Source organism: Blastomyces gilchristii (genome assembly GCF_000003855.2).
Source record: "Blastomyces gilchristii SLH14081 genomic scaffold supercont1.13, whole genome shotgun sequence".
NCBI classification, from domain to species: Eukaryota; Fungi; Ascomycota; class Eurotiomycetes; order Onygenales; family Ajellomycetaceae; genus Blastomyces; species Blastomyces gilchristii.
In genome coordinates, this window is record NW_003101670.1 from 473,967 (window position 1) to 487,104 (window position 13,138).

Below are 13,138 nucleotides of genomic sequence, written 5' to 3' on the forward strand. Positions count from 1 at the left end.
TCACTACTTAAAATATAGTTATTTCTAAAAACTAAAATATTTTTATTTTTATTTTTATTTTAATATTTACATTCTTTGAAGAATATACTTATATCTTTAGTATTACTCATATATGATGTTGTGTTGAAGATATAGTAAATTCTAGTAATTTCGTCAACAGATATCTTTGAGAAGTCATACAAAAGATACCTGTTTTGGAGAAGTAACATTGTGGTGATAATAACGTTGTGGTGAGGCGCACCCAAATGCTAAGCTACGGACAGATCTGGAAAAGGCCATAATGGTGGGTAATTACATATTTTGATGTGACGTGAGAGAGAATTTCATTAGAGTGAACTCATATCTCTCAAGGAGAATGATGGAATGCTTGCTGAAAGATTGATTATCTAGAATCTCTACGGAATATTCAGTTCAATTTGTGGTCTTTTCTCATTATTATTGAACAATCCATGGACATTTATATATATATATATATATATAAATTCTATGTATGAATAAATACTAAAGAAATATTTCACAGAATTGCAGAATGCCTAAAGACTTTGTGGAATGGCAGCGAGCAGCCTACGTCATCACCATCAAGAATCACTGTTCCAACGTTTCTCGGAGAAATGATGGTAGCGAAAGCTTTTTGAAGGTAAAAATTAGATGCACTAAATCAGTGTCAGATTAACCTCAAAAACGAAAGACCATTCAATTCATTAATCACACAATTGGATATTGTTGTATTTCTTTCTTTGGAACTTCAACTTGACAAAAAGCAGGAGAAGTTACTTTACAAAGTATCATAGCACAACAACCGTTTTTATCTGTCGTGTCTTTTGGCAAGGTGGCTGGACAGGGTTATCTATCATTGTCTATTCACAAGATCGGAATACCATACTTTACTTACTTACCCTGGTCTGGAACACAACTTCCGTAGCGTAAAATGTATGTATCGATAATCAACCCTCGCGCTTCATCGCTGCCAAAACAATTCAACTTCAAATCATTGAACAAGGCCTTTGTTTGCCCCAATCATATTCCATTATTATTAGTTGTTCTTTGGCGTAATCGCAGAGGACCCCACAGCTTTGAAACGACATCGAAAATCTTGGATTTGATATGGTTGTCTGGTTACTAGCTTTTACGGACCAAGTACGAACATCTCAGACCGGCTTGGCGTTGAGAGGTCGAGAATTCGAAGCAAAAAGAAAAAAAAGAAAAAAAAAGGAAAAAAAGTCGCTTTTCTTGTCTTTTTTCTGGGGTCGGATCAATCAGTTGCAAATTGTGGTTTTTGAGCTCTTCTGTTTGTTCACACGAAGCCAACACGAGCGTGGTAACTTATCTTCGGCTCTTTTCTGTTTCTAATCGGGGACACGCGCTCCAACGGCCGGGCATATTTTTCCCAGTTGTAGTCGGGACATTCAGACATCCCTCATCCGTACCATATAGTTTATATATTTTCCCGTGTAAAAAAAGGGCATCCATATATATATATATATTATATACTCCGTATATATACGCAGCGTATACCTAGGTAAATATAGTGTTGTGTTGATTTCCAATTTTTCTTGGGGCGGAAAAACGAAAAGCTTGGTCTGTGGCTTACGTAACAACCACATCATCGGTGTCGTCAGATTTTCCCTTTTTTTCCCTCCCTCGACAGCCCATTTTAATTTTTTTTTTCTTTTCTCTCTCCCTCGCCGTCATCATCACTATCGCATCATTAAGCCATCATCATCCCATCAATTATCCGCCCGCTTTCCATCAAATCGCCCGGCCCTCTCGACGCCCACAATCCAAACTTCACCGCTTCTGCCCCTTTCTGCCTTTACTTTCCCCTTTTCCTTAATTCCTTCCCGCGTTCTTTTGGGTCTTTATTGGCTCGTGCTCGCTTGCTGGGCTGCGTGATTGCTCTCGCCCTTCTCCTGTCGTCATCCACCTCCTCCCCTCGACAGATCGAGTCTTCCCGCCCCCCTCCCGCCTCACCGTGGCTCCCTGCCTGTCGCTGCTACCACTGTCTTCAGTGTTGCTGCCTCCTTTGTCGTTGTCTTCTTGTTGCGTGGTGCGATGTCCGCTGCTATTGCTACCAGACCCTCTCCTCGGATTGGCCGTCCGGCCTCCCGCACTGACTCCCCCATGGACTCCAAAAAGGGCCCCTGGAAGTCAGAAGGTATGTGATTATATCCCATTATTCATGGCTCCTGTCGCAAGTTGAGAAAAAAAAAAAATTTCCCCCGCTCTGTATTTTCATTACTTTTCACGATTTTTCCCCTTCCAATTGCTGCTGTTCCTTGGGTGGCGCAATACTCCTACCTTTTTCATCTCATAACTCCCTACATCAACCACAACCATTTTATTTTCACTCCTCCACCCAAACACTGTCGTCTTGTTAATCTATTCTTCCCGCATGGGCGTATACCCTTATTGCGTCCTTTCTCTTATTGAGTATTATTTTGCTACTGCTATTCATTTATTTTTCCGAATAGTACCTGGCGCGGGAGATACTCGTCAGGTTCTCGTTCCATGATGGACAAACATGTTTTCGAGCGCGTCTAACTGTTCCCCACCTCTCATTAATATAGATGCGCAAAGTACAACCTCTGATCAAAAGGACGCAGCTCATCCTAGTGATGCTGAAGGAACCCAATCCGTCTCTAATAATCGTCGCCAGGCACAACAACAACAGCAGCAGCAGCAGCAACAACAAGCAGGATCTGACACACCCGATTACTTCTCCGGCGTCCATAGCACCACTCAGTTCTCCCTAGAACCTAATCCCTTCGAACAATCCTTTGGCAGCCAACCCGCTGATACTCCGGGAAAATCTCTCCTGCCACCTGTCGCTGCGCTCACATCGCCCGCCTTACCCGGTACAACCTCAGCTGGTGGTTTCAATTGGAGCAATTCACTTCGCGCCGGACCACTCAGTCCCGCGATGCTTGCTGGGCCTGCTGCCTCCAGTGACTATTTTGACGGTATTGGCCGCGGGTTCCCTACGCCAAACGAGTCATCGTTGCGCACCGGGCTTACCCCTGGCGGCGGAGGGTCGATGTTTCCTGCCGCCTCAAGTCCAAACACCCAGGCTCTGATGCAGCAGTTCCAGAGCGGGGGCGCCACTCCATCGACCATTGATTTCCACCGTACGGCTATGAATGCTGCAAGGAAGAATGCCCGGACCTCCAATCCACAGGATTCAGACCAGCTGCTCCAACAACCCACCAACCTAGAAAGCGCCAAGCCTGATTCCCATGTAGATCCTTTCGCACATCATGACGCCACGGATGCTGCCAATGGTCTTTTTATGCTAGCCAAAGGAGGTCAACAAAATAATGGCCAATTTTCCGTTCCAACTTCGCAACCTCCCCCCCAGAATCCATCGAACGAATCGGGCGCAAATCTACAGAACGGGAATAACCCTGCCCACGATATGAATGGTGGTGTCTCGGATAGCGCTGGTGACCAGCCGAAATCAAATCCTCGTGGCGGTAAAGGGCGGAAAGCCAGTTCTGGAAAAAATAATGGTCGACGAAAAGCAGATGATAACACCAATGCCAACAAGGGTGCGAACAAAAGGGCCAAAGGAAATAGTGGCTCCGCGGTGGACCAAAGTGTTGATGGGTCAGAGGAAGAGGAAGAAACTAAACCCCAACAACCCGAACCTTCAAACACCAAAAAGATGACTGATGAAGAAAAACGGAAGAATTTCCTTGAACGGAATCGGTATGTGTTTTTTTTTTTTTTTTTTTCCCTAAAATTTCTCCTGCTAAACATTTTATTTGCACTACTAACATGATGCTCTCTCGTTAAAAGTGTCGCTGCCTTGAAATGTCGACAGCGCAAGAAACAGTGGCTCCAGAGCTTGCAGACCAAAGTCGAATACTACAGCAATGAGAATGACGCCCTCTCCTCAACTGTGACCCAGCTGCGGGAGGAAATCGTTAACCTAAAGACCCTACTTTTGGCCCATAAGGATTGCCCCGTTTCCCAGGCTCAGGGACTAAATAGCATCATGGTAAATGGCATGAGTGGTGAATATGCACAACACGCCAATCCTTATATGACCATGCAGGCAGGTGGCCCTGGTATTGCTGCACAACCCATGCCACGACGGTAAGGAAAGGGGGTTAAAATTAAGATAGGAGGCACAAAGGTAAAAAACGAATGAGTCACCCATGCACTCACCCACGCTTGCACTCCCACACTCCCACCCGAGGAAATGGCGGCATTTTTATATATAGTTAATCATTTGAAACCGCACAAAATCTTCCGGCCGCTAAGATATATACAACCTTACCCTACTCTACCTTACATGCCTGCCTACCTACCTATACCGATGTTCGTTATGAATGTTGACGTTTTCTCCCTGACTATGGACGAAAGGGGGATTACCGGGGATTACCTTTGCCGTTTCCCCCCTTCACTCAATTCTTCTACCACTTCTTTTTCTTGGAAATAATTTTTTAGATTGGCTGCTACACAGTGATAATTTGTGTTTCTTCCTTCTCCTTGTCTGTATGTCTCTGGTTTCTCTTATTTCTCTCATCTTTTCTTTTTACTTTCCTCTTATCTCCTTTTGTTTTTTTTCTCCGTTGGGGTAGTTGCTCTTTTTGGGGAGGGGAACATTAATTGGGTTTGGTTGGTGGAGTTCCTAGTTGGAATTTTCGTGTGTCTTTTTGCTTTAACCCTTACTTTTTAGTGTTCCTTGTTGTCCTTTTCGTATGCTTTATATGTTTTGTATCATGGAGGAGCTGTTGGGTAGGAGTTAATATGGAAAAGGATTTTTCATTTTGATCTTCGTTTTAACTTTCAAGTTTCCCCCTTTTTTTTGGGGGTTTTTTTTTTCTTATTTTGTCCTTCTTTTCCTATTCAGTTGCTGGCCATTTTTCGATCTGTGTGTATGTATGTCCGGTTTAATTGCTGTACGATAGATGCTTTTAATCCCACTATTTGCAATGAACTTTTGACGACGGATAGTTAACTAACAAATCAAAACAAGCAAGCTTTTTTTTTTTTTTTTTCCTGTCTTTCTCTTGACCTTCCTTTATTTTGATTGATGTATTTTTTTATTTTAGTCAATTGTACCGAGTATGTTTCTGAAATCTGTAGCAGTTATAATTGCCCAAGTCCAATGCAAACAAGACAAACTTGACACCGGTCCCAATCGCGAAACTCGAAATTCAAGACAACAGTTAATCAATGGACGTCGTTCTACTTGGAACTTTCGCTGGGCGACAGCAGAACTGACGGACCCGAATATTTATTTCGTTTCAAAAAGGAAAAGGGAATAGGAGGAACCTGGAAAAAAGCGAAAGAAAAGAAGAAAAGAAGAGCCGAGGAATGCAAATCCCATATCCGACTCCAATCAACTCTCCCCATCCGCTTCCCTTTCCCCGCATCCCGCGCCGTTCGTCGTCGACGCTCGCAACACGACATATCTCAGCTCAACGGAGAAAATTGGGGGAAGCGCTCATTTATGGAAGAGTTGGACAAGGGACAGTATCCATCTCTTTGCTGTTGAGTGGTGGGATGGTGGTGACAGACATCCAATCACTTAACGCGTGTTTTCTTGGAGTTGTCTCATCGCGAACAATTTATTGCTGCTCAACCACCACCTTGATCAATTGAGGGGAGATAAGGGATTGCTTGCTCTGTTTTTACGTGTCATTTTTCTATAGGGGAAAGGAACGGATCAATTTGGAAGTGGTTCATCTTCGCCATTCGATCAATTTCCGGCCCGCCGTCAGTTTCCAATATACACAGATTCCACACAAACTAAGTAAACGATGCCACCACCGATCTCCTCCACCTCGTCAACTCCCCACCCTCACCACCGCTCCCGCCGCATCGAAGATGCGCTGAACCAACTCGTCGACTCCCTCATCCCCGTCACGTCGCCATTCCTTTCAAACCCCCGCCGCAACGAAGACGATGAAACTCTCTCCGAAACATCGGTGGACGAATATGCGCGTCTCGAAGCTGCTGAGGCAGACGAGCGACGGCATAGGCGCTGTATGGATATGGCATGGCAGATTCTAGATTCTCATGCGGCTGCGGCTGCCACTGCTAGTTCTACGGGGATAGGTGGCGGTGTTAGTGGTAGTGGCGGCGTGGTCTCAGCGGATGTTATCAATAACGCTCCAGACCTGATTAAACGCAAGTTGCTGAAGGAGAATGCGTCGCCGGACAAAGCGGTGCGGTTCTCGAATTTGTATTCGCGGCTGTTGACACAGCCGGTTCTCGGGCAGAAATGGGCTATTTTGTATCTGCTTTATCGGATTGGGGAGAACGAGGGCGTTTCTGGGAGGACTGAGGCTGGGAGTGGTGGTGGTGCTTCTGGGAGGGGTGGGACGGAGGCTGTTGGTGGTTATGGTCCTGGAGGGGGAAATGCTCGGCGCACCACCGTTACGACGTCCGTGGAGGATTCGGGTTGGAAAAGGGATGGGGCGAGGAGTCCGTTGATGGACGAGCATCAGTTGGACCATATGCTGTTTAAGGATAGATTTGGTCGGAGATCTGTGGTTGATGATATTGCGCCCGGTTCGTCGGTTTCTGCCGTTGGTTGGGATAGTCCCTCCGCAGCTGCTGCGCAGGATGGCCCGTCGGCGTTTCCTAGGAATGGGAAAGATAGGGATGGAAATAGCCCCAGGGCAGCGGATCGGAAACGAGCCGTTGAAAGGAGAGAGAGAGAAAAGGAAAAAGAAGGCCGATCTAGTACGAGTCGGAGGCCTGTATCTATCGCTACGGACGGGGAATCGAAATCTAGGAGTCAAAGTCAACCTGAACAGCGCCAGGAACAGCAACAACAGAAAAAAAAAGGAGAGGCTGAAGATATACCTGTTGAATCGATTTTATTACGGGACTTGCCGTTCACTTTGCAAGGGGTGTCGTCTACGAACATGAAGTTCGCATCGCCTACGACTATAAAACTACCGCAGACCCTACCAGTTCCACTTGTCTCCCTTCTACATACGTTAGCAGAGCCTTGTCTACTGTATCGTGGCTTGTCAGCCTTCGTCGAAGAATCGGAAGGCGGCCTTGTGAAGCAGAGTGTACGAGCGGCTATTGGCAATGAGCTTCGATCGTACCTGGGCTTAGTTGCCACTCTTGAAGGCGAGATTAGGTCGGCATTGACAGCTGTTTCAGACAGCGCCATTGAGCCCAAGGGAACATTGAAAGCTGGCGTCACCTTGAAACGATGCGTTGTTTGGATGAGAGAGGCCACAATGGCTCTAAGGTTAATGAGCTTGATCGTGGAAGAGTCTAAAGGTAAGAGGGGCGGGCAGTTAATCACCATGATTCACGAATTTTCTTCCTCTCACGGCGACCCTTTCGTTGGGGCCTTTGCTGAGCGGCTTCTGGCTCATGTAACTCGACCCTTCTACGGCATGTTAACACAGTGGATTTATGATGGTGAACTTTCTGACCCGTTCCGTGAATTTTTTGTTGTTGAGCCAGAGGCTCGACCAAGCGCTGATCCGCGACGCATCGCGACAAGCGTCTGGGATGACAAGTATAAGCTCGACGATGACCTGGTGCCGACGATTATGACGCAGGAATTTGCAAAGAAGGTTTTCCTAATTGGCAAGTCTCTGAATTTCATTCGATATGGCTGTGGGGATTCGGCGTGGGTGGCGGCGTATTCGAGAGATGCATCAAAAGAATTGAGATACGGCGATACGGCGACGCTAGAGACATCGATCGACGAAGCATATAAAACAACAATGGCGCGCCTGATTTATCTTATGGACTCGAAGTTCAAACTCTTCGATCATCTCAAGGCGCTTAAAAAGTATCTTTTACTTGGTCAGGGGGATTTCATTGCGTTGCTCATGGAATCGCTAGCGTCCAACCTCGACCGTCCGGCGAACTCGCAATACCGCCATACCCTTACAGCACAATTGGAGCATGCCATCCGATCATCAAATGCGCAGTACGACTCTCCCGATGTCCTGCGTCGCCTTGACGCTCGCATGTTGGAGCTCAGCCATGGGGAAATTGGGTGGGATTGCTTCACTCTTGAATATAAAATTGATGCTCCAGTGGACGTTGTAATAACCCCATGGGGGTCGACGCAGTATCTGAAGGTCTTCAATTTTCTCTGGCGCGTCAAGAGGGTCGAATTCGCCCTGGGAAGCACATGGAGACGCTGCATGACTGGTGCCAGGGGGGTGCTAGGGAGCGTCGATGACAAAGTCGGCCAGGATTGGAAACGTGCCCGCTGCGTGATCTCTGAAATGAACCATTTCATCAGCCAGCTCCAATACTACATTTTATTCGAAGTCATTGAAGCAAGCTGGGACCAATTGGAAGTAGCCATCTCGAAGCCAGGATGCACCCTCGACGACCTCGTCGAAGCACACACCAAATATCTCAACTCCATCACTCACAAAGGCCTTCTTGGCTCCTCCTCCACCAGCAACCCAGCCAGCAGCAACAGAGAAGACTCCTTCCTCTCCCAACTCCACCAAATTCTTAAAATCATGCTCGCCTACAAAGACGCCGTAGATGGCCTCTACTCCTTCTCAGTCGCAGAATTCACCCGCCGCCAAGAATTCACTGCGAAGATAGAAACACGCACCGCCCAGGGCCAATGGGGCGTGACCGAAAAGGATCTCCTCCAGCAATCCCAATCCCTATTCCCTCCCTCCACCACAAGCACCACCACCACTCGTCCCGGTCGCTCAGACTCCGCCGCGCGCAGGGCTCCCGGCTCCGCTTCCGAATCCCCCTCAACTGATTCACCGCTTCCATTCGGCGGCCGCGGAGGCACACATTCGAAATCGCCTTCTGAACCCATAACCCCAACAGCGGCCGCGGCGCTACTTGGCGGTATTGGCGTGGCGGGCGGTGAAGATCATCTCCTCCCCTCCCTACGCACGCGCCTGCGCGACCTCGCAGCGGACTTCCGCTCACGCCTTCTCACGCTCCTTGGCGACCTGGCTTATCAGCCGGATGTGGATATGCGGTTTTTGGGCGTGGTTATGAATTTTAATGATGTGTATCAGATTGTTAGGCGGAGGAGACGAGGTACGGGGGCGGCAAAGGATAGAGAGAGGGAGAGGCGGCGGGCTGGTGAGGGGGAGAGTAGGGAGAGGGAGAAGGAGAGGGAGAAGGAGAAGGAGAAGGAGAAGGAGAAGGAGAGAGGGGGTGGTTGATTCTGTTTGCATTGTTGCATTTTATGTTTGGGGGGAGGATGGAGTTTTGTTCGCCTACTTTTGATGCATCTTGTGTGTCTATTGGGAGGGCTTCGGTTTCTGGGATTTTTCTATGATCTCTTAGTCGTGATTTCGTTCTTTTTTTCTTTTTACATTCTTTCAAACTTTTTGACTCGCGAGCTTCTACATGATACCTTTTGGATTTTATTTATTACACACATGCATCTTATGATGATATTTTCTTGTTCAACGTAGATACTTATATACAGTGAGGGATGGCTGCAAAAAAGAAAGTTATGGGGGATGTAAGGTTGAGCACGAAATAGAACTCAGAAGGCAAGAATCCAGTGGACGCTTACTTTCTAAAGGGGGTATACCGAGGAAGTGTGCCATTCAAGATTTCGTAGACGCGGCGAGGAAAATTAAATAATGAATGTTTATTCCCGTTTGGGACGCCCCTGAAACGGAAAAGGTTCCCCGTACAATCTAGTGCTGCCACTAAAGAGATGTATAAAGCTGCGTTGAGATGTTGAGCGGTTTGTAGCTGGTATTGTTTGCTTGCAAATCTGCATCCTTCAATCCGAGTCTAAAAAGCGGAAGTGTTAGTGTCCACGTAAAAGCTAGAGGTGTTGAGACAATCGAGAAAATTACCTGAATCCGAGCTTGAGCCCGACGAAGTTTCTGATCCTCGCAAGGGTATTATGTTAGTTATTGAATGTTTATGTAGGTAGGAATGGTATACCTGAATCTGAATCCGAGCTTGAATCAGACGATGATTCTGACTCATGGTCAAGTGTGCCCTTCCCGTTCACCTCCTTTGCAGCAGGGTTCGAGCTAGCATCATCACTTTCGCTGTCGCTGTCGCTATCACTATCACTGTCACTCTCGCTGCTGCTGCTGCTACTGCTGCTACTGGCGTCATCCACAACGGCCGTTCTATTCTTCTTCTTTTTCTTGGTCACGACCGATTTCTGCTGTGGTTGGGACTCCGCCGCTGCGGTTGTTGGTATACTGCCACCAACAAAATGGCGAACCAATTCCGCTCTCCTCCTCTTTTCGAGTCTTTTAACCCAAACGGCATTTAGGTCTGTTGCTTCGTCGCCAACCATGTCTCCTTCCAAACTGTGCGGGTCCGCCCCTTGTTCCGCTAGCAGTTTTCTGAACGATGATATCGAATCCCTATACACATCCTTCTGAGACGCATCGCCACCATCAATCTCCTTCTCCGAATCGACATTGGCATCATCCGCCTTGATAGCTTCCACGGCAACCTCCGCAACTCTCTTCTTCGCCCCGTCACCTTTTATGCCGGCAAGATATGCAGCCAATGAGGCATTGTATGCCGAAGGTATGCGATCCACCGATAGCGCGTGCTTAAGCAAATGGGTTTCGCGATTCTTCTGAAATTTCCATTGAGCCCGAGATTTGTGGTAGAGGGTAAGGTATTGCAGGATTGGGTGGGTGTGGGAAGCAGGGGAATCCATTGACGAAGCTAGGGTAGGGCGATTCTTTGCGCGCTGTTGTCGTTTCAATTTCTTCTTCTCTGCTTTCCTTGTAGCGGCTGGGCTTGGTTCACGATCATCCTCGTCCTCCTGTTCAAGATCTAATTCGACGTCTGCATCTCCATCTTCCGATTTTGTATCCTCAGCGAAGGAGACGGATTTTCTTTTCTTGGATTTAGGTTTTGAGGGGGGTTTGTCATCTCGCTGCTCCACGGAGGATGGCTCAATAGATGATTTCAACTCTAGATTCGAGGCATTCTTTTTCAGTATTTTTCCATTTATATCCTCTTCTTCCCGTTTGGTTTTGTCATTAATCGTGCTTTTCTCCACCCGTTGTTTTTTGACGTTTGGTTCCTCGTTCTCCGACGTAAGAGGCCTCTTTTTAGTTCCTTTGGACGGAGAAGAGACATGCGAAGTGACATGCGAAGCGGTATCTGTTTCGATAGCGGAGGTAGTGGAATTCTTGAGCTGCAACCCGAGCTTCTTCCACGCCGGAATTCGGGAGGTCATTTTCGGAGTTGTTATGGTTGGGTTGGCGTTTGTGTGTGTGTGTAGATGCCAGCGAGGAATTTTTGAAGGGAACTCGCTGAGCTTAGGCTATTAAAACAAGGTCACAGCGAATACCTCATATACTATATCCGTGTTCGCGGGAGAAACCATGTTCTAATTCCTGGTAAATCTGTTCAGAGGAAGTATCATTCCACTGAAACGGATTGTTTTTTTTATTTTTTATTTTTATTTTTTATTTTTATTTTTTATTTTTTTGAAGAATATCATCATGTTGTATCTAATACCGTACAATACACCGTACAATACACCGTAATCTAAAAATTAAAGTGGAAGCTCCGAGAGCTGATACGTAATAAGGCGTTTTCAATACGGTTTGCTTGAGATCTAGCATTAATAGTTTAAATGTGCACAAGATGCTAGTAATTAGAGGGTTTAATTTATATAAAATGGTACTATAGCTCCCAGATATTTTTGTATCCCGTTGTTGCGGCTGTTTGCTGATGGCTAGCCGATATGTCCAAAAGCACGCCTTACCTGATTGGGCGCTAGTCCTCCAACCTCAACTCTGGAGCTTTCCCCGTTCAAGGCAGCTTCACCTACACGCGTTCACCTCCCAGCTTCATTATTTACCCAATATCTACGTCTCACCACTTTGTCTCTATTAGACTGTTGCCATCTGTCGTTTTAACATCTAGTTTTAAATCTTTTGCCTTTGTTCATTGCCCTCAGCCCAGCTACTTCAGCCACTATGTCAGGTCAGTAAATAGCGGCTCGGTCATCCTTTGTTGGGCGACAACTGACCCGCTTTGGTCCAAACAGGAAGCGCAGGTTACGATAGACACATTACCATATTTTCGGATCAAGGCCGGTTGTATCAAGTCGGTGAGTAATTTTCGGATGGTGGGATGTCCCCAAAGCTGCTAAACCACTCTGGAGGCTAATGGAGCTTTACTCCAGAATATGCGTTCAAAGCTATCACCGCTGCCAATATCACATCGCTAGGGATCAAGGGGAAGGACTGCGCCGTTGTACTATCGCAGAAGAAAGTCCCAGTGCGTATAACCTGGAAACGCTGTGATCATCCTAAGACTCAATTAGTTAACGGCCCTTCTCTTGAATCGTAGGACAAGCTGATCGAGCCTTCATCCGTCACCCATATCTTTCAACTCTCACCATCGGTTGGATGTGTCATGACCGGGTCGATAGCGGACGCTAGAGCATCAGTAACTAGAGCCCAGAGCGAAGCAGCTGAGTTTCGATACAAATTTGGATATGAGATGCCATGTGATGTGCTTGCCAAACGACTAGCGAATATCAATCAAGTCTACACTCAAAGAGTTCGCAAATAAACCCCCACTCCCTTCTAGAACCGTTACCGACCGTGTTTGATTGAGTTGGACTGCTGCTGACACACTGCGTGGTTTTTAGGCCTACATGCGACCACTGGGTGTTGCGATAACCCTCGTGTCCGTTGATTCGGAGTTGGGCCCACAACTATACAAGTGCGACCCTGCAGGATACTACGTGGGATATCGAGCCACTGCTTCCGGCCCCAAACAGCAGGATATCCTCAACCATTTGGAGAAGAAGCTTAAGAACAAAGAGCATGCGGAGGGATCGTGGGAGGACGTGGTTGAGCTCGCCATATCGACGTTAAGCACTGTTCTAAGTGTAGACTTCAAGAAGAACGAAATAGAAGTGGGTATCGTTGGTGGGCCTCGAGCTGATGGCAAGGAAGGGACGCAGACAGAGTTCCGCTCCCTTACAGAGGAGGAGATCGATGAACGGCTACAGGCAATTAGCGAGAAAGATTGAGAGCCGTCGACGTATATTTTTTTTTGACTTAACTCTTCATTCTAAGGATGAGCCTATAAGGCTGGGGATGGCAAGAAAGGCCTTGTGATTGCCTGCAGATATCCTTGATGAAATGAGGAACCATTTGCTTAGATTTCGTGATGACCTCCTTCCCTCCCTCCTTTTCTGCTG

At 47.0% G+C, this 13,138-nt stretch overlaps 4 protein-coding genes across 5 annotated transcripts; 3 read left to right on the top strand and 1 right to left on the bottom strand.

Annotated features, from left to right (window-relative positions):
- The first annotated feature begins 546 nt into the window (after positions 1-546).
- On the top strand, positions 547-5,182 carry BDBG_06310 (activating transcription factor, other eukaryote). Its single transcript, XM_002623416.2, has 3 exons — positions 547-2,155; positions 2,568-3,705; positions 3,796-5,182. Exons 1-3 carry the CDS (start codon positions 2,053-2,055, stop codon positions 4,097-4,099), a joined length of 1,545 nt encoding a protein of 514 aa, XP_002623462.1. The 5' UTR covers positions 547-2,052; the 3' UTR covers positions 4,100-5,182.
- BDBG_06311 lies at positions 5,183-11,384 on the top strand. 2 transcript variants are annotated; one of them, XM_031722556.1, is made up of 2 exons: positions 5,183-9,863; positions 9,935-11,384. In XM_031722556.1, exon 1 carries the CDS (start codon positions 5,769-5,771, stop codon positions 9,138-9,140), a length of 3,372 nt encoding a protein of 1,123 aa, XP_031579351.1. In that variant the 5' UTR covers positions 5,183-5,768; the 3' UTR covers positions 9,141-9,863; positions 9,935-11,384. The 2 variants fall into 2 exon arrangements, with proteins under 2 accessions (XP_031579351.1, XP_002623463.1); XM_002623417.2 differs by having other exon boundaries at positions 5,183-11,384.
- Positions 9,024-11,361, bottom strand: BDBG_06312 (proteasome subunit alpha type 6). The gene is made up of 3 exons (XM_031722557.1): positions 9,883-11,361; positions 9,792-9,821; positions 9,024-9,726 (listed from the first exon to the last, which is right to left on the bottom strand). Exons 1-3 carry the CDS (start codon positions 11,150-11,152, stop codon positions 9,716-9,718), a joined length of 1,311 nt encoding a protein of 436 aa, XP_031579352.1. The 5' UTR covers positions 11,153-11,361; the 3' UTR covers positions 9,024-9,715.
- Positions 11,385-11,900: 516 nt separating the features above from the next.
- BDBG_06313 (20S proteasome subunit alpha 1) lies at positions 11,901-12,967 on the top strand (the record flags this gene model as incomplete). Its single annotated transcript, XM_002623419.2, has 5 exons — positions 11,901-11,907; positions 11,972-12,034; positions 12,110-12,204; positions 12,277-12,489; positions 12,581-12,967. The coding sequence occupies 5 exons, from the start codon at positions 11,901-11,903 to the stop codon at positions 12,965-12,967; spliced, it is 765 nt and encodes a 254-aa protein (XP_002623465.1).
- Positions 12,968-13,138: the final 171 nt, after the last annotated feature.